Source organism: Podarcis vaucheri (assembly GCF_965113315.1).
Source record: "Podarcis vaucheri genome assembly, chromosome: 6".
In the NCBI taxonomy this organism is placed as follows: Eukaryota; Metazoa; Chordata; class Lepidosauria; order Squamata; family Lacertidae; genus Podarcis; species Podarcis vaucheri.
This window is the reverse complement of record NC_138764.1, coordinates 39681759-39702800: the sequence shown is the minus strand read 5'-3', so window position 1 is coordinate 39702800 and position 21042 is coordinate 39681759. Positions and strand designations below refer to the sequence as shown.

General features: G+C 42.7%; 1 protein-coding gene across 2 annotated transcripts in view; it reads left to right on the top strand.

The window, feature by feature from the left end:
• The window catches only part of LOC309535455 (interferon-induced protein 44-like), a 34625-nt gene extending 23370 nt beyond the window's left edge, over positions 1 to 11255 (top strand). Inside the window, exons 1-8 of one of the 2 annotated variants that reach the window (XM_082228531.1) lie at positions 1638 to 1752; positions 2954 to 3453; positions 3545 to 3596; positions 5268 to 5463; positions 6309 to 6461; positions 7163 to 7334; positions 8281 to 8381; positions 10662 to 11255. In XM_082228531.1, coding sequence (XP_082084657.1) covers positions 2961 to 3453; positions 3545 to 3596; positions 5268 to 5463; positions 6309 to 6461; positions 7163 to 7334; positions 8281 to 8381; positions 10662 to 10874 — 1380 coding nt within the window. In that variant the 5' untranslated portion in view covers positions 1638 to 1752; positions 2954 to 2960 and the 3' untranslated portion in view covers positions 10875 to 11255. Of the gene's footprint in view, positions 1 to 1637; positions 1753 to 2953; positions 3454 to 3544; positions 3597 to 5267; positions 5464 to 6308; positions 6462 to 7162; positions 7335 to 8280; positions 8382 to 10661 lie in introns of those variants that run through there. The other variant, XM_082228530.1, reaches the window with a different exon arrangement.
• Positions 11256 to 21042: the final 9787 nt, after the last annotated feature.

Below are 21042 nucleotides of genomic sequence, written 5' to 3'. Positions count from 1 at the left end.
AATAGGTACCGCTGCAAAAGGAAGGTAAACGAGGTTTCCATGTGCTCTGTCTCTCAAAGCAAGACCCCCATAGATGTAACCATCCAGGGGTCCTTAACTTTTATTTTTTGACTTCGTTAATGAGCAGTGCTATTTTTATAGAAAAAGAGGTGCTGGAACTCACTATGAACAACTCCCTTGTTCTCTTAAAATGGCAATGGAGCCCACCTGAGAGGTGTCAGAACTGAGTTCTAGTTAAAAAAAAAAGCCCTGGTAATGAAAAGAACACGTCACTCTGGCCTGTTGTAAGTAAGGTTTGAGGATATATGGTACACATCTATTTGCTCATTGGGATGAATGACTCCTTCATTCCCAAAAGGAACACTAATGCAAGACTGGCCTGGTTGCAGTCAGGCCAGAAATCAAACACCTGCAGGGAGCTTGTTACTATTGCACAGAAGACTAGTTTCTACTTTTCACCCCCATCCTAAATCCAGGCAAGCAAGAGACATTATTAGGGTTCAGAGACAAATGACACTCTTTCCACCCGCATCCACACACACACCAGCCTCAGTTCTGGTACTGGTACTACAAGCATTGCAACCTCTAGGCCTTGTTCAGCAGTAAGTAAGGTTTGAGGATATATGGTATGCACCCATTTGTTCTGTGTTCAGACCCAGAGACCTCCCCCCTAAATAAAAACATATTTGACTCAAATTTTAGTTTGGGTTTTTGGCAGAATTTAGGCCACAACATTATTGATTACAGAAAGTGAGTGGTTGCACAGGCTCTGGTTCGAATAACTCCCTGCACCCTTGCTGAGCCAGAGCTCTAACATAGGTCAGCCAAGGGTGAACACCTGAGGTAGGCAGAAAGCCTGGGAACGGACTGTCCACTCCCCAGATGTTCCCCTGGACACAGGCACGGGCACAACCCCCTCTCGGAGGTTGACCAAACCAAGGTTTGTCCCTGGATTCCTAAAATAGAATACCCTTCACATACGGATGGCAAGACTGATCCCCCATCCCTATCACCTGAACCAGTGCCTATCTGCAACCTTACAAGTTGTGACGATTTGCTACGTGGCAGGCGAAACCCAAGTGGCAACAGCCAATCAGTCAAGTGGGGAAAAATCCTGCCGTACTTCTGTCCCAACGACAGACGACACATGATGGCATAGCAAGGTCAATCGCAAAATGCTCTAAATATAGGGAGAGGTGGGCGGGTGTTCCGATGCACGAGCCGAAAGAGGAAGCTCTGGGTCACGTGCATAGGCATTTATAGGTCCCTCGATCCGTTTAGACAGCATCCTATTGGCCAGATTAAACCCAGACACTTCCCTGCATTAGCCAGGCCCTCTATCAGCCAAGAGCAGCCATTCATCCCCACCCATTTGCAGGATCTCTGCAGCCTGGATTCAGGGATGTGAGCCATTTGCTCTTGCACAAACTGAGACCCCCTGCACCCCTCCCTATATGCTCACAGTCATTTCAGCTTTATGTAGGATTCTGTCTTACTGTCAGGTATCTTGCAAGAAATTTCTATTCTAGTTCTACCTTCCTCCCTAAGAGCATTTCCCCCTACATAGTCACAGACTCCAGGAAACCTGAGTACACGTGTTTCTGCTTCCTGAGCACCTCTGCACTTTCACTTTCGTTTCTCCCTTGCAGACACGAGCTGCTTCTCAGAGGGAGGAGGCTTATTTGCAGACGCTCCCGGGCTTCCAATCTGAGGTAAAACAGAGCTCTGGACACAGGAAATACACCAAAGCTGGTAAGATCATGTCTTGATGATATTTTCCTGCCACATGCAGCTATTAAAATAGAATGGGGACTTTTTAACAGTTGCTTGGCTGCTCCATACGGTTTTTGGTGATTCAGCAGCTCAGCTTAACAATTGCTTTGCATGTATGTTTGTGAGAGATTTTCTGAATCCGATCCTTCAGCGAAAGGGAAGCTTTTGGGAGGGCACCGAAATTTGCTAACTTTATCTACAAGCGCTGTGTTAATCTCTTGGGTGGAGTCAGAAAGCCTCGGCTGGTATTGTCCATGTGAAAAGAAAAATATTATTCTTCGCCATCTAGTGGTGCTTCCTGTTTTTCAACCGTTAGTTGGGGGAAAGCTGCTTTATATTTGCAGATCACCATGAAACCTGATGCCTATTTAATACAGCAAGCTGAAGGCACGCACAGAACAAGCCTCCTCCCCATGCTTACTCAGGCATGTTCAATGGGGCCTAGCCCCCTAAGTACCGCAGCTGCAGTTCACAGACCAGCAGCACAAATCTGTGCAGGTTGAATCAAATGAGGCTCTTATTGTCAAAGCTTGTTCCCCAGCTCCTAGCATGTCTTGGGTGGGGCTGTAGGACTGAAGTCTTAACATTTACCCTGTGAAGGTTTGAAGAGAAATGTGGCATATGTGTTTGAAAGAGTTTCTCCTCCTCCTACCGGAGGGGAGGAGATGTGATCGGGAGTTGTTCCTGCGCTTTGCATTGGGCATTCCGGCCCCTGCTTGCCATCACTGCTGCCGCACTGCGCTCCCAGGCAGCCTACCAATCAAGGGGAGTCTTGGGGGCGGAGTTTAGCCGCTGAAATGCAGCCGCGGCAGCTCCTGCCCCTCATTGTGCTGCCGTGTTTCAACGGATCACCCACCCACCCATCCCTTTAGTTCATAGCTTCGTGCTTGACCTTGCTATGGACCTGTGGTTGGTCACCTTGGTTGCCCAAGGGGCCTGGTAGGAATTTTTATCCACCTGGCAAATGGGCACCAGCCACTTGGTTTTCGGCCTACCTTCTAGCAAATCGTCACAGTCCTGGCCTACATTGGCTGGAAGTGGGTTTCTGAATTTCAGACAGGGATATCGCCTAAACCTGTCTTGAGATGCTATAAATTGAACTATGACCTTCTGCCACCTAGCTTTGGCTGTTCCTAATTCCAGAAATATTTCTATTCCTACTATATCTCATTTCTTTCAGATTAAAGATGGCCCAATCTCGATTGACCAAAACTGAGAGAAAGGCGCTGCTGGATATTTTGGGATGCCAACATCTAAGCCTTCTCTATAAAGCAAGTTTGCATACCTACAATGTCAATGCATTTCATAACAAATGCAACAATCAGGGCCCAACTGTAGTTGTGGGATACAATGCAAGTGGCTATATCTTTGGAGGCTTTACTGAACAGAGTTATGCTTCAGCTGGGAAATACCTATTTGATAACAATGCTTTCCTGTTTAGATTGAAAGGGAAAGAGCAGGAACCCAGCATACTAAAATTCCCAGTCAAGAATGCTGTTGAGGCTGTCCTTGACAATAGTGCATATGGTCCTACTTTTGGAGCTAACACACTTGTATTCCTGTCAGAAAGCAAGAATAGTGTTGCCACAAATGCTAACACTAACAGTTACACACTCAGTGCAGAAGACCTACATGGAAATGACCAAGTCCTTTTGGAATGTGAAGTATATCGAGTTGAAGGTGAGCTGAAACAATCATTTAAAAGTTATTTCATTTTTTGAAACCCGTTGATTTGCCCTCTTGCTGATATCAAATTTTATTTTCTCCTTAGGGCTGAGTAGCGTTTTGGAAAAACCATGGCGGGAGATGACATGGACAGCTAAGTAGGTTACTGACTTGAGAAACACTCCCACCCCATTTCCCCCACCCCACACACCAAATTGGCAAGCCAGTGGCATTGTTTCATTTATTTATTTATTTAAGGTGTTTATATACAATTTAATCCATATAATTTTCAAGTGGTTTCAAAGTTACCCCAGTTCAAGAGCACATTACAGCTGGGCTAAAGCACTTAACCAGTGAGGGCCAAGTGAGGGGTGTGGCTTGTGGAGAGTTCTGAGAGGTAAGATGGAGGACCACATTTGGCCTCTGTGCCTGAGTTTCCCAACCCCTGCTTCTAACAGCTGTCACTTTCTTATATTTCCTTCCCTTGGCTAGCCATCATCTCAGGCACATCGTTACACTAAGCCTCATGATCTTGCTGATCGTAAGGTCAGCAGTTCGAATCCGTGCGATGGGGTGATCTCCTGTTGCTTTGTCCTAGCTCCTGCCAACCTAGCAGTTTGAAAGCAAAACAGCGCGAGCAGATAAATAGATACTGTTGCAGTGGGAAGGTAAATGGCGTTTCTGTGCACTCTGGCACTCATCATGGTGTCCTGTGCACCAGAAACATGCCACTTGACCTGGAAAAAACCTGTCTGTGGACAGATGCCAGCTCCCTTGGCCTGAAAGCAGAGATGAGTGCTGCACCCCATAGTCGAATTCAGCTGGAATTAACCATCCAGGGGTCCTTGACCTTTACCTTACCATCTCAGGATGACCTCCGGTTGTGGTTTTGGAAGACCCCCCCCCCTTCAGTCCAAAAGAAGAGTTATAGGGTAGCCTTATAGTCAGTGTAGAAGGAAATCCTGCTCCATTCATTGAACATCATCCTTAACCCTTGCACATCGTTTATTTTAACGGTATCACTATGCTGCTGGGGTCCGACAGGCCCCTTTCAAAAGTCTGTGCTAGAAATAAAATTAATGATTGATTTCAAAGTGACTCCATTTTAACATCAAAATAGAATTTATTGATATTGCAAAACCACACCCAATATGAAATGCATTGGCGGTGCATTGGAGTCTACTGTGCTAACCTAAATTCATCTGTGGGCTATCAGGGAGCACTGGGGAATTAACAGAAGCATGCACTATGCTATTTGAGGCTACAGCTTTACCTTGTCATGACCCTGGCTTCAGATAATGTCAGATGAAGGACAGGTGGGTGTAACATGGACCTAATAGCCTGGCAGGTCAAATGGAGAAGGCTGCCAGGCCCAGTGAGGCCCAGAAGCTGCAGCTCCCACCAGTGGAGATTAATTTAAAAGCTGATCACTTCATGAAGGGATGTAGAAAGATGTCTGCATTTTCTTATTTTAGGAGAATCAGGCAGGGAAGGAAGATATTGTATGGGCAGTAGGCTAAAAATGGTGGTAAACAGCAGAAATTAGTCTCCAAAGAGAAATGCTTTTGGAGGTGGTATTTAAGAAATTTCTCAACAGCTGTGTCTGAAATGTGTCCAGTTCACCAGGTCACTAAACATCTAGGTACTCTGTGCTAAATTTCAGAAGGTTTGTACACATTTTCTTCATTTGATTCACAATTAAACCCTCAGGCTTCAACATAATAGAGTGTTGCTTTGCTTTTGAACTTCAACACTGTATAACCAGGATATATGTACATATGATTAAGCTAATATGGTTAATAGACGGATGTATTTTGCTACCTTGGCAGGAAAAGGGAAGCACTGATGAAAGAAATAAGAACTTACAAACCTTGCTTGGGTGCTGTGCCCCAGTGTCGGGTTCTGCTCGTTGGGCCAGTTGGAGCAGGGAAGTCCAGTTTCTTCAACTCTGTGAATTCAACTTTCCGAGGCTACGTGTCAAGTCAAGCCGCAGCAGGATCAGATTCCACAAGTCTGACAAAGCAGGTAGCTCTGCACTGCTAAAGCAAAAGTTAAAATGCATTCAGTATTTTTCAACCAATATTTCAAATGCATGTATTGTTTCAAAATATATTGTTTATCCTAGCTATAACGAATGTCCATTTTGAAAAGAGAATTCATGCCTCACAAGCCTTTTAAATCTGCAGCCCTGTAGATAAGGCTTATTGAGTGGAAATACCTGCATTTATGCAATTGTGGCTGCATTTTGAAACAAATCATGTGCCATTAGAGGTAACTGCTGTGACGGTAAAATTTGTAGGTGATATATTATTCAGAGGTGATATCCTAAGCTGGCAGTGAAGAGCTCCAAAAAGGATACAGTGGTACCTCAGGTTACAAACACCTTGGATTACAAACACTTTGAGTTACAAAGTCCACTAACTCGGAAGTAGTACCTCAGGTTACAAACTTTACCTCAGGATGAGAACGGAAATTGCGCGGAAGCAGCGGGAAGCCCCATTAGGGAAAGCACACCTCAAGTTAAGAACGGTTTCGTTTCCACTGGAAACAATGTTCCACTGGGAACATTGCTAGTATTTTTGCCACATAAATCCTGGCTTTCCTCTGCCTGAACCTCCTCGCTGCCCATGGAGGGCAGCGAGGAGGTACCAACATTGACTCGTGACGTGACCGGAAACCCATACTTAACTTGCCTTTCGTAACCTGTTTTTGTGTAATGGAGTTTGTAGTTTTATACAGAGCCACAAAAATTACAGTAGATTAGTATATATACTAGTAGGTGCAATTTGTCATTTACATATGTAAAACAGAAAGGAAAGCAGATAGGAATAGATTTCAATATGGTGTTATTTGTATTTTTTTAAAAACAGTATAGGACTTATCAACTTAAAAGCGGAAGCGATAGAAGCCCACTCCCAATCATCTTCTGTGATACCATGGGACTTGAAGCTCAACCCAGCGCTGGTCTGGACATTGAGGACGTGCGCAGCATATTGGAGGGCCATATTCCTGATCGGTACTCTGTAAGATGCATCCTCTATTGTTCATTTTAGATGGAGAGATTATCATTTAGGAACCTCTGCTTTTCATTTCTAATTTACTTCTATAATGCAAACATCACATTTCCTGTGGTCCGCCATTATCACCACAGCAAGCGCAGTTTTATTTTCCCAAGTGGTTTGCCAGGCTAAGGATTGATTTACATCCACAAATCCATGACATGGCTTGGAAACACAGTTGCTAGAAGACTGGTCCTTGGGGAAAGCTGATCATGTGATTTGCCATGGTAGTTTCAGCCCATGCCATCAAAACTCATCTTCTTCTGAGTAAGAAAAATATTGAAACCATTTGGGAAATATCTCACAGATCATCTTATCATGCTGAGCAGCCTGAACAAGGTTGAGTTTTGGGAAATTGATTGTTGTAATGGTATTCTCAGTACTAGATTGAGAATACCAGAGTACTAATTCAGGTACTACACCCTCACCACACTGGGTAAAAATGCTTTTCAAAATGGGGCGGCAACTGACTACATGTCATTTTCGGTATGCACAAATGGTCACTTTACATATCAAAGATGGCTGCTCCATGAGCACTACATGGGGACTGTCATCTTTTTGTATGTAGGTTCATCCATCCCTATGTCTCTCACACAACCCTATAGGAATCTGATTCCATTGCAGCTATCCTATATTTTTTCTTCTAATACCCTTTTCCTTTTCAGTTCAATCCATCCTGTGTTATGAGCCCCAATATGCCAAACTATATCAAGTGCCCCTCTCCAAAAGACCGGATTCATTGTATTGCATTCATTATTGATGGGTCCAAGGTTGAGATCCTTCCTGAGAAGCTGGAAGAAAAACTGAAAGACATCCGTCGAAAAGCGAACAGTTTTGGTCAGTCTTTTACATTTATTTTACACTTATGTTTTGATCAACCTCAGTACCAATGTTTCATTGCCCGTGCAGGCTGATTGCTGAAATGGTCCCTCAGCTATGTAGGAAACACTGACCATTGATTGAGAGTTGATGAACTTCTTATCTTGGTTTCCTGAGAAGTATTTAACACTTCACTTCAAAGCTCACACCTTCTCAAAGATAAATGATTAGAGCTTTTTTATGGAGCAATGAGAAGCAGACCATATTGTCCCACTATCTGAATATGTTGGAGGCAGTTGTGCATACCTGACTGGATGAATTTTCAGATTGGCGCTTCTCCCTATTTGATGTCTGTCAGTGGCCCATTGGCCCTTGGAAGGAGACTTCATAAGCCAGGGCTTAGATCATTGTACAGTGGACAGTCTGGTTGCGAACTTGATCTATGAGGGAGGCATGTTTGCAACCCGCAGCGCCGCGTCTGTGCATGCACAGGTTGTGATTTGGCTCTTCTGCGCATGCACAAAGCGCGATTTAGCGGTTCTGTGCATGTGTGACCGCCGAAACCCAGAAATAACCTGTTCCAGTACTTCCGGGTTTCGGTGTGTCTGTAACCCGTAAAAAGGCAACCTGAAGCGTCTGTAACCTGAGGTATGACTGTACTTGCTTTACCAGACACGGACTGATTCCTAGAGATTTAACTATTAGCTTTCAAATATGTAGAGGAATTTTTCACAGGAAAGATGAGCTCCACCAATTTTCTCTTTAAGCACAAGACACCCTACCTGTAAATGTCTTCCCCAAAAGAACAATGTAGTTGCTGTCTTATTTCATATTCTAAAAAATGGCTTCAAATAGTTCTTCACTCTTTGCTAAAAAAACAATAATAATTGTGGTGGCTATTCCCAATTCAAAATGAAAAAAACACACATATATTGTACTCCTTTTTTATAACCTAATCTTACAGGTGTTCCACAGCTTGTTATAATGACTAAAGTGGATCAGATTTGTCCTATTGTTGAGGAAGATATATCATACGTATACAAAAGCATGGCTGTTCAGAAGCAGGTAAACTGTTAAATTAAAAGCTATCTTTAAAGCTAGTCAGGCTTTTCTTTAATATTTTAATCTTTCTGTTACTTTTTCTTTCCTTGTTTTGTTCTACTTCTGCTCATACTTCTTGGATTTTTTTATATCCTCTACTCAGGGCTACTGAGAATATACACTTGAAGGTGATGGCTGGCTGATAAATGTCCCTGGACTCAGCTACACAGATGCAAATAAAACATTTTAAAAGGGTTGTGAAGTGCAATATACCAAAGTGACACTAGCTGGCGACAGTGCGGTGTATTTTTCAAAACATTTTTTTAAAAAGCATTCTCACAGCGTTTTTAAATATGTGTGTAGATTCCTTCCCTGTGTGAGAGGCAGGGAAGGGAAGAGGTCCCAGGCTGAGAGGCTGGGAAGGTCCATCCCTTTCTGTGTGAGACTAGGTTTAAGAGCTACCTTTGAGGGATGACACTGCATTTTTCTTTCTCTTTCTGTTTAGATTAGTTTGTTTTTTATTGCATTGTATTATGAAAAACTGTCATAACATCTTTGCACTCTAGATGTGCAAAGCAGGGCTGTTGAGGTTTGTTATTTGGAGGGTGTGTGGCCTGAGGAAAATCCTGAGGGTCAAAGAGAGGCTCACCCTGGTCTAGGGCATTAAAGGTCATAGGGCATTAAACCAACACTTTTCAGTTGCTGGATCTGCTTTCAAAAGGAAGGATACAATTAGAAATTGTTTCCCCTAGAGGGAGCTTGTGAAACTGTTGCTGGAGTCGATCTTGGGAATTCTCCAGCTGTAGAGATTAAAGATCGTGAGAACCAGACATTGACCTTGAACAAGAATGTGCCCAGAAGAAGCCTTAGTGATTGCTTTTTGCAAGACAAGTGCTTTACTGGAACAGCTACATGAGAAGATGGATTTGATGACTGTTGCAGTTAATAATTTTGGACAAACAGTGAATACCTATATAGAAACCTCTCAGGAACCGACCCAGGAATCTGCTTTGACAGGGCAAGTTGCGCAGAAGACAAAGGAGGAGGTTGCTGTTGAACATCAAGAAATAAAAGTGGAGAGACCTGAGGCCTTGCAGGAACATAAGCTGTTGTTTTTGATGACTGAATCTGGAGAAAGTCAAATTTGGAGAGATGGAGTCTCGTCTGGTTTGGAGATGGGAAGTTGGATAGATCCCCCTATGCAGGGATGTTTTGGCTTCCGGGATCTGGTTTTGGGCCAGGGGGAGTCTGGAGTTGTCGGGGCCTTTAACTTTGGAGGGGCTTTGAAACATGCCTCCAATTACCTTTTGGATCTTAGTGCTGACTATGGAGAATGGGCCGACCTGTCGAGAAGGGATAAAGACATTGTTAGGTTGGAGTCTCCCCGAGATCTACTCCTCAGTGATAAAGGAAGGAAATTAAGAACAAGATCAGCAGAAGACAAAGTAAAGTGCAGGTATAAATATGAAGAAGACCTGCAGAAGGGACATGGAAGAGAGTTAAGAGCCTCGGACAGAAGGTCACCAGGTTGATGGACTAAATGGAATGGATAGAAAGGACTGACAGAACCCGAGACCAGGAAGAAGAGACGGTGGAGGAAGATTGGAAGAAAGTTTAAAAATTCATTTAGAGAATTATTGTAAAATTAATGAGTGTTAGAAAAAATGTTGGAATGAGACTATTTGGCTTTAGTAGAAATGCTATAAGGAGTTATGTACAAATAAGTTTTAAGTTTTAGGGCTTTTTATGGTAAGATAAGGTTAAAATAAATTAAGACAATTTAATGACAGAATATAGTGAAAGATGGAAAGGATTTGCTGTGATAATTAATAACTAGAATACAAAAAGGGGAGGTGTGAGGAGGTCGATGAAACAAGTTAACGAAAGATAAAGATTTGGGAATATTGGATTTTTTTAATTTTTTGTTTGTTTTTGGTTTTGGTTTTGATGTATTGTGTGTTTTGTTCTCTTTTTTCTTTTTCTTGACTTGTATTGTTTGATTCCTTTTTTTCTTTCTTTTTTCTTTTTCTTTTTTTCTGTCTGTAATTTTAAATTCTCAATAAATATCATTTAAAAACAAAAACAAAAAACCAACACTTTTAAGTTGGACCTGGAAATCGACTGGACCTTCTTTCTTGTAAGTGGCCCTGAATATTTTTTTGGTTGGGGTCAGTGTACAGATACAGGGCATAAAAATGTAATTAATTAATATGGCCAGCAGTGGCCTTGTGTCAGCTGGTGGAAGCAAAGGGGCATAAAAATAGTGTTCCCTTGGTAACAAATCACATTTTATTTCCTTTACAGATGCGGCTAATGGAAGCAAAACTTGGCATCCCTCTGTCTCATATAGTTCCTGTTAAAAATTATTCCTCGGAGCTGGAACTGAGGAATGATGTTGATATTCTGATACTCATGGCAGTGAGGCAGATGCTTCGTTTAGCTGAAGACTACTTTGATGACTTTGATGACGAACCTTCAGTCAATCGTTCCACGAAGGATTGTTACGCTGAGCCTTGATATATAGGACTGAATTGCTGCCTTCATGTGCATTTACATCAGCTACTTAAAGGAACGTGTTTGGGTGCATGTTCCAGAGATACCACCATAGTAAACATGTAAAGTTATAAAGACCTGTGCAACTTGGGACTTAGATATCTTTCCCCATATCAGCGAGCTCAAGTTCTCAGATTGGCCGAGGGGGCCACTGTAGGAATTGTTGCCAATGCATCAGAAGGCATGCATTTCCTCTATAACTGGGGTGAGGGGGTATTTCCTGAACAATAATTTACCCTGCCAAAATACCTGGTGTTAGTGAAATGTAAGACAATTTGATCCTAACTTACTTAGGAGGAAAAAGTAGACTTGAAATCTGAACAAAAAATATTTCTGCAAACGTTATTTTTGTGTGTGTGATTTTTTTCCTGTTATAAAATGTTCATTACAATTAGAGGCGAAGTCTGTTATTAGTATTTGTCTTGCTTCAGGGTCTTGTTTTTAAATGCTGATCAAGTTTGCCCTCTAGTGGAGAACAATACAGACAATTTAAGAAAGATAAGGTGCTCTTCTGAATCATACTGAATTTAGTGGCTTGATGCTGAAATAATGAGACGGCCTTGTGGAAAAGAGGTGATTTCCTACAGCCCTTTGCTATGTGTAGTCTTCAGCTCCTGAGAGTTTAGCCTGTGCCTTATGCCTTACTGCAGGAAGTGTTTTTATTCTTTATTCCTAGCGAGAACACCATTCCAGCTGTGACTTTATGACTTGGTATGTGGGTGGCGCTGTGGTCTAAACCACTTAACCTCTTGGGCTTGGCGATCGGAAGATTGGTGGTTCGAATCTGCGCAACGAAGTGAGCTCCCATTGCTCTGCCCCAGCTCCTGCCAACCTAGAATTGTGAAAGCACACCAGTGCAAGGAGATAAATAGGTACCGCTTTGAAAGAAAGGTAAACGGGGTTTCTGTGCACTCTGGTTTCTGTCATGGTGTTCCCATTCCATTAGAAGTGGTATAGTCATGCTGGCCACATGACCCAGAAAGCTGTCTCTGGACAAACGCTGGCTCCCTTGGCCTGAAAACAAGATGAGTGCCGCAACCCTATAGACTTAACCATCCAGGGATATTCTTTGTCCACAAATGTCTCTCTACCATGAATGTCCAATTGTTAGGGCTTCAGTCCTGTTTTAAATGTACAAACAGGACATGAAAGCAAAAGCTTCTCTCCACTGCTACTCCCCAGGAATTGTTGTTCAGTAGCAATTGCACTGTCTCTAAACGTAGGTGCTTTATATAGCCACAAGTCCAACAGCTATAGATAGACTTGCGCACACTAAAAAGGGGGGGGGGGTCAGACAAAGTAATTTTTCTTACAGGTTCTGCCCCATAAACCCAACATTTGCTGCGGATAAAATGAGTAATGATTGCAGTAATGGATAGAAACATGATTCTGAACAACAAATGCTACCCCCACCAACAGCTCCTCAGGTTCTGATTTGTCCTTGAAAGAGATAGTCACAATAGCCTCTAGTACTATTTCTTCACAAGGGAGTTTGCCATAAATCCTGCCTGGAACTTCTTACCTCTTTGGGAAATGAGATCCTTGAACAAAAAACAGTTTTTGAAATGTATAGAAAATTCTAAACCTGCTTGCTTTTAATGTGGGAATCACAAAAGCCTCGGATAGGTTTCAAGAAAATTGTGCCCTTAACCCTGCTAGGAATGGTAGTGATATATATTTCTAGTTATCCTGTAACCAAAACAAGATGGGGCTAGAGAGTGCCTGCTTACTTACAGACAGACATAATGGGAAATTGGTGCTTGCAAATCTTCAGCATTTATAATACCATGCTTCTGAATTGAAAAGAGATGGGTGGGAATATGTGTTACATTCCCTCAAATGCTTTCAAACCTGGAAATCAACCAGCAAAACAGAACATTGAGCCACTCTATAATGACCTAACAAAACCACTAGATGGCAGAAAGGGGTCATAATTTAGCATTTTTTAAAAGTGAGGAGAAATACTTTTTGAGTTGTAGTGCCTAACTTCTGTTGTAGCCCCAGTCTTCTATTTTATGTAAGGGTGTTTGGGAAAATAATGGAAAAATGCTTGCTTGCTCCGTAAGTCAGAGATTCTGAGACATCCTAGTCAATTTCTTAGTTTTCACATTTGCATTCTAGATCTACTGTATTAGCCCAAATATAAACTGCACCTGAATATAAGCCACACCTTTAAAATTCAAGGGGAAGAAAAGAAAAAAGACACTACCCAAATATAAGCTGCTCCCTTAAAATGCCGCAGGCACTCACACCCGTTCCGTTTTACCGTATGTCTGTTTCAGCAGCGATATCGTAAAAGCCAAGTTTTGTAAGGTTGTAAATTTAAGCCGCACTTTAACTTTTCACAATCGGAATTTAGAAAAAAAATGAGGCTTATATTCAGGCCAATATGGTACCAAATGCCCTCTGGGCTAAAGCAGCTCTTCTGCTTTAGACAGCCCCTTAAAAGAAGTTAACAGGCATATATTTGGTTTTAAATGATATTTTTTTCTTCCGTCTTTTAGAAATGGGATGCAAACTCTCCAACAGAACTATGCATGAGCTGTGCATATACAGTGGTGCCCCGCAAGACGAACGCCTCGCGAGACGAAAAACTCGCAAAACGAAAGGTTTTTTCGTTTTCGAGTTGCCTCGCAAGACGAATTTCCCTATGGGCTTGCTTCGCAAAACGAAGCTTGCCCCGCAAGCTCCGGGGACAGCAGGAAGCGCAGCGCATCTTCCCCGCTGTCCCCGGACCTGGGGCTGCGGGGAGAAGATCGCTTCTCCCCGCCGCCCGTTGCTTCAAAAGAGGTCCGGGGACAGCGCTGCGCTTCCCGCTGTCCCCGGACTTCTTTTGAAGCAAGGGGTGGTGGGGAGAAGCGATCTTCTCCCCGCAGCCCCTTGCTTCAAAAGAGGGGACAGAGCGGCGCTTCCCCTCTGTCCCAGGACGGTCTCCATAGGAACGCATTGATTGATTTTCAATGCATTCCTATGGGAAACCGTGCTTCGCAAGACGAAAAACTCGCAAGAAGAAAAAACTTGCGGAACGAATTAATTTCGTCTTGCGAGGCACCACTGTACTCATACACTATTTTATTAGGCTGAAATTCTAGTTCAGGATTTAATAATAAAAACCCACAAGGGGGGGTTATATAAAGAATCTACAGGTATGCCTACAAATGTGTTTATTTTTGTACTTGTGAAGGAAAGTCCTGTGTTTCATCCATTATTCCCTCTTTCCTTCTTATGGCAAATTTGGAAGCACAACAGGGCGATCCAACACTAAAGTTCTACATGCTCAGGTGAGTTCCTAGATTTGCAGGTGTATGTAAGTTTGTAAATTAAAAGTAAAAGCAATAAAAAATAATAATATCCAAACCACACAGTGAACTTGCAGGAGCCACAGAATACTGAAGGTAAAGAGAGAGAGGAGAAAATACCTGAGTAAATAACTTCTTTGTCTGGGTAAACATTGGCCTGGTTAGCAAAACAAAGTGCAGCAAACTCGAGAGAGTCCCAGTTTAGAGTTTTGGCTTAGCTCAGCATGACATGGCAGTAAATTGTACCAGGGAGAAATGGATTGGCTGTGATCTCCATTCTAGGAGGCTGCACATTCATGCAGTCTTGCTTAGCCATGGTTTAGCTCACTGCATTGTATGAACGAACCAACTGAATACCAAAGATGGCAATTCCAGCCATTGATGCTACCTTTCCTTTGCTGCTTTTTTGTAGGGTGGCACTGCTATAATCCTGATTTCTTTGCCACTTTCTGTGGTAGCAAGCATTCCCATGCCTTTCCCCCACATTCCCAATTATTAACTGTGGGGAGGGGTAAGTACAAGTCCCCCCCTTCTTTGATACATGGAAGAAAAAGAGACTCATTCTTTTCCCCGCCCCCCGTTACTTTCGTGTCAGGCAGTTGTGGGGCAGAAGAAAAGAGAACGGGTGTCCTTTTTTATTTCAGGCATCAGGGGGGAAAGTTTTTTGTTCTTTCTCCAGCTTCTTCCTAGAATCTTTTGTGGTGATGGAGAGTGAAGAGGAAAGAATTGTTCCCTTTCCCTTTCTGCTATGGGAAAGAAAAGAATCTTCCCTTTCTTGCTATCTTGCTAAGGTGGTGATCAAGGTGAGGGGGAAAAGAATATCACCCCCTTTCTTTCATATATCAGAAAGGGGAAAGGGGCATTTTCTTCTCCTGTGCTTATTCCCCTCCTATATTGTCTTCTGGAACGTGGGAAGGGAGGAAGCAACCAACCATGGGAGCTTGGGGCAGTGGCGAAGTGGTTTGTGGGGTCCCCCGCAAAGCATTTCTATACAAGATCATCCTTCATCCAGTCTACGCCTGCTCCTAAGTCTAATGTGAGTAGGCTTTCTAGCCTAGGACAAGAGTCCCATTGATGTATTTTCACAGAAACAACTATTATCAATATGGTCCAGTTGGAGTGCTGCAGTACTGATCCTGCTAACCATCACATCCAAAATAGCTCGTGAAAGGGAAAGAGATTGTGTGGCGGGGCCTACATTTGTTATTCAGCTTCCCCTTGCTAGGAAATCAAAATAAAACCAAAAATATAATATGCACAATATGTGCCTTACAGTAGCACTACAAAACCAGCAATTTATATGTATGTACTGTATGTACTGAAGACTGTGGAATATACATTTGAAGTCCCGTCCCCCCCCACACCCAGTTTAGGCATAACTTTTTCAAACAGATCAAGAATAATTTCCAGTGACTTTTTATTCTGAACACCTGCTATGTGTCTCAATGGAACCGATGCCTGTGTGTGGTATATTTGGGGAAAGGAGCACCTGTGTATTGACACTTCTAACATTAATATGGTTTTTAAGTTTTTTGGGAAGATGGATTTTCATCTGAGTTTATTCTTTTCTTCACCCAGTTCAAGGCACATTACTAGATTTCATTATGTTTGGATTTCACAGCCAGGAGCATTGGTGGGTATCTCTTCTGTCTTTTGATAGTTGCTCAGCCATCTCAGTAGGGGGGCACTAATGAACGTGAATTGTCGTCCGCAGAATAGCCAATGCGCGCACACACAAAAATGAAAGAGGCTCTTTAAAAATGGAAATAATATGAAACTTGACTAACCTCTGTCCTGAATGGAACAGAAGAAATAAAAGCCGGTCCCTCCACCTTTCACAAAAGCACCCCCCCATCCTTCACTCCCAGAGTTTTTGAAGCTGCTTTTGGAACAGAACTTTGCTTGACTATGAATGAATGGCTGCCACTCTCTGTGCTACCCAAGGTAAAACCAAACAGCTGCTGCATCACTTCCCTTTCTTCCCAGCATGCTCGCTTCACCTCTCTTTCGGAGCCGGTTGGCGGCTGCTGAGATCTTCAGGTTGCATTCATTCCTAGTGTACCAGCCCGGCCTTTGAATGAACCATCTCTCTGGATAGCGTTTCCCATTCGAGGTGGCAGGAGGGGAAGCAAAGAGTCAAACTCATGGCAGTCAAAGCCACAAGAAGGAGACGAGACAAGGATGCTGTTTTCACTGCTGCATTTCAGCGGCATTTGTACTGTGATGTCAAGGGTGGGGTGCATGTCACACTTCCTATTTAAATGACTACGGGACATATAAATTGAGTCTTGTCTTCCTTCCAATCTGGTAGGATTCTGCTCGAGGCAATTTTAGAGAGGATGTAAAACAGAACGAAAATTCCACTTCAGGAGGATGGTGGGAGAGATTTTGGGGAGATGAGAAGATTCAAAGCTGCTTTCAAAGGCTTGCTCTGAATATACTCCAGTAGGCTAGGTGAATATTATAGTTAACAGTTTCCTATTAAGTTGGAAAAAAGCAATTTATTTTTAAAGCATTTGCTATAGCTAGGTGTTTTTTGGGTGTTTTTTTTTGCACCTTACAATAACTGCATATGGCCTGAGAACTACATACAGAGCATGCCTGAAGGGCAATTGTATACTATAAGTTCAACATGTCCTGGTGTGACTTGGGTGTTCTGAGAAGAATGGAAATGATCAGGGGAAGCTACAGTGATTAAAATGGTACTTTACCTCAGACTTCTCATCATATATGTCAGAGAAGGAACAAGAAGCTCGATATCGTTCCTGTTCGCTCTATATTCTCACCACATTGTAATCCATTCTAAGACTGTATCCCCCCACAGTTTGAGGGATAGAAAATGTGCAATGAGAAGTAATGGGAAAAACAAGGAAATGAAAGGTAAATATCCATGATGTCTGATAGGGCCATAAATATTTGTAATTTTCCATCGCAACACAATTACCCTGCTGGGTCATATATGTACAAGTATATGATCACGCTTAACTTACACCAATGCTCATGCTTATGCACGCACACACAAAATTATTTGAACATCTGATTTAAAGAAAATAAATTCTGGAGTCAATTTTAAATGCACAAAAGTTTACAAGTAGAATATAGAAGAAGAAGAAGAAGAAGAAGAAGAAGAGTGAGATAATGGTCAAGGCATTGTTGTAAATCTGGGAGAAAGACTGATTTTTAGGTACGGCATCTTGCAAATACATAAACAACCTGGTCCCCTAAATAGAAAGTATTGTCCTATTAGCCCTGCTGTGTATTTATTACCCACTATTGGATAGAAGTTTTTTTTGAAAGAAAGAAAGAAAGAAAAAGTTTGAATATATCAGTACTACAAGTGCATCTCACAAAACAGAGCAGCAGAGCAGTTCTTCAGTCTTTTTTAAGCTGGAGAAATTAGCCTCACATTTCCCCCTCGGATTAATGTTTGTTTTATGTTTTTGCATTTTAGGATCAAAAAACCCAGTCCCCAATCCTTGCCCCCAAATTCACACTCTTTGTTCAGGATACATCTATTTCCTTGCAATTATTTGTCCCCATCCACAAAGACCTTCCCTGGGGTTTTCAGCCCACCTTTGTCCATCTTTACGATTCCTCTGCCTGCTGGGCTAACTTTTCATGGAAATGGTAATTTAAATTAGTACTGTAGGTAGACAAAAGCTTTCCTTTAATGAATACATTAGACCAGAGTTCCTCTAAAAGCTCCAAGCACAGATTTTCCTTGTTTACCAAAATTATAAAAAAAGGAAAGAACTGCTTACTGCGACTTTATGGTATGGAAAATATGATTTTTGTAAATGCAAGTGGGAGTTAAAAGGAAATCTAATGGCATTAAGCTTTCATCGCCCACTTAATGTAATGTTGGGCTGGCATAGAAATATAACATACAAATATTTTAAATTATATATAGCAGAGATTTCTGTAAAGTGCCCACGGCACATTTCTAAGTTTAATGCTCTCAACAGAAGCAAATAAGGCAAAATGTTCTGTCTGGAATTGATAAAATGTGCTATTGGCAGGTAATAAATAAGACTGAATGTCTTATAAATGAAAAAGACCAGTTAGTGGCACAGTGTCTGGTTCAGGCATAATGCTGAACCATTATTTAATGTTATGTGTGCAGGCTAGCTTACCCTCTCTCCTCCTCCATTATGGCCATTAGGAGATCCAGCTATAACCAAAGTTTGACATGTGGTCTGAACCGGGAACTGTGGTTAGTTTTGGTTATGGTTTGTATGGTTTATATGAATCGTAGAACTGTAGAATTGAAAGGGACTCCAAAGGTCATCTGGCCAAAATCCCTGCAATGCAGGAATGAGCAAAACAGAGTCCTACATTGCATTTTGAGGTCGGTCTGTTTGTAAAAGCTAAAACTAACTACAGTTTATCCAGGTTTGGACACAACGAACTGTGGGTAGCTAAAAACAGAAGGGACTGCTTTTGATCAGTAGTGGCGCCCACCCTGTGGGATGCCCTTCCATCAGATGCCAAGGAAATAAACAACTATCTGACTTTTAGAAGACATCTGAAGGCAGCCCTGTTTAGGGAAGTTTTTAATGTCTGATATAATAATAATAATAATAATAATAATAATAATAATAATAATAATTTATTTATACCCCACTCATCTGGCTGGGTTTCCCCAGCTACTCTGGGCGGCTTCCAACTGAATATTAAAAACAATACAGCATCAGACATTAAAAACTTCCCTAAACAGGGCTGCTTTCAGTTGTCTTTTAAAAGTTGGGAGCCGCCCAGAGTGGCTGGGGAAACCCAGCCAGATGGGTGGGTATGTATGTATGTATGTATGTATGTATGTATGTATTTCCTGCTGCTGGTGGTGAGGGGACCATATTTTCCAAAGGCTTGTACATATAATGCTAATCTATGAACTACCCAGTAATGGAGCTGTGTTTGTTTATGTGGAAAAGAGCACTTTATGTCCATGTCAGGAGTCCCAGTTTCTGACTTGATAAAACAGCAAGCATGGTTAATTAAAAAGGAAGATTTATTGCAAAACACAGAGTTCTCTGGATGGCTCTAACATGCCACCAGTCTTATCCATTATGATGACCGTTCTAAAGAGTCCTTCCTCTTCCGCCAACATAAACGGAACCTATGACCCTTTTGTTTCTGATTCTTTTTCCTGTCATACATCCTCCCCCAGCGACGACTGCGTGGGCTCATTGGATACCCTCCAACTTCTTCCTGAGAAGACAGACTGTCAATCTTCTCTCCCATGTCTTTTTCCTCCCCATGAGTGTCCTGTCTGAGATCCTGCTCATTCGAGATTGTTCCCTTGGCAACCTGCATTCCACGGGGCGGTGAAGTTACCCCTGTCTGATGTGAACTCAGCTCAGCCTGTGTGTGATCTGCCTCTCTCTGTTCTTCAGCAGGCTGCAACCTTTCACTTTGAGCTGTCTCAGTCCTGACAGTCCATTTGCCTAGTTCAGGAAGACTGGAGCTTGGGGAAAAAGCTGCTTCAACAGTGAAGCATCTCAGCCTTGAACCTTACGCAGGAACTTGAGGTTCTACCTCTTTCTGATTCTCAGTCAGATCCTGATCTTCATGGGTGCTTCCATGCACTTCACCCTCCTCGCAAGTAGTCTCATGTGCCACTAGCTGGACACTTTGAAAGCATCACTGAAACATCTTGGGTGAATGGGAGACATATCCTTATCCAAGGAGACCTCAGGTTCTAAGACTAGGCAGAGCTGAACTCTGACAGAATAGACACAGGAGTCCTTGGAGGATATCTGGATTTGTTTCACTCTTGGTTCAGGTACAGTTTTGGGACTGAATTAGCCTTGGTCACCAAGATGGATAACCTGTAACAAGAGTGGGACAGGGTACCACCTTCTCAGTCTGTTGGTGTCAATGACCATGGTATCCTCCTGGACTGACGTTGTAGGCTGGGTACTGGGGATACAGTTTTACAGTGTTTAGAGAATAACATTAGGGGATTGTCTCTTGGCTCCCTGTTCCTTGTGCTGCGGTGTGCCTCAGGGAACAATCCCATTGTGAATGTTCTTTGACGCCTACATGAAGCCATTTGAGAGTCATGTAGAGGAGTTTGGGGGCGAAGGGTGTTCAGTATGCTGATGATAACCAGCTCCATTTCTCCATAACCTCTGAGTCAGGTGAGGCTAAGCATAGTCTGAAACCTTGTCTGGATGCAGTTGTGGAATGGATGAGGGCTGATAAACTGAGCTTAAATCCCAAGAAGACAGAGGCACCGTGGGGGTGTAATTCCAGTGTCTGGGAAGCTGACCGTCTCTCTGCCCTGGCAAATATATTATCCCACTGAAAGAACAGGCGGGGTTGCTCCTGGATCCATCTTTATCAGTTGACGTTCAGGTAGCCTCAGCAGCTGGGAGTGCATTTTACCAACTCTGGCCAACTCTGACAGGAATAGGCTAGCTGTGGTGATTCAGGTATCGGTAACCTTGACACCTGATGACTGCAATGTGTGGGGCTACTCTTGTGTCTGGCCTGGAAGCTCCAGCTGGTGCAATATGCTGTTGCTAGACTGTTGAGTGGAACAGACTACTGCTAGTACACAACTCCAGTCCTTAGAAGCTTTCACTGGCTACCCATATGTTACCAAGCTACGTTCAAGGTTCTTCTGCTAATTTACAAGGCCCTTAACAACTTGGGCCTAGAATATCTTAAGGACCTGTCTGATCACTGCAATCTCTGAGGAGTCTATTGGCGTTCCCCCATGGCTCAGACATACAGCTCATAAGTACTAGAAGGCATGGAGTCAGAGTATTGGATCCAAGCTGGTGAAACTCCCTCCCACGTGCTGAACTTTGGGCACATGGCTGGGACTT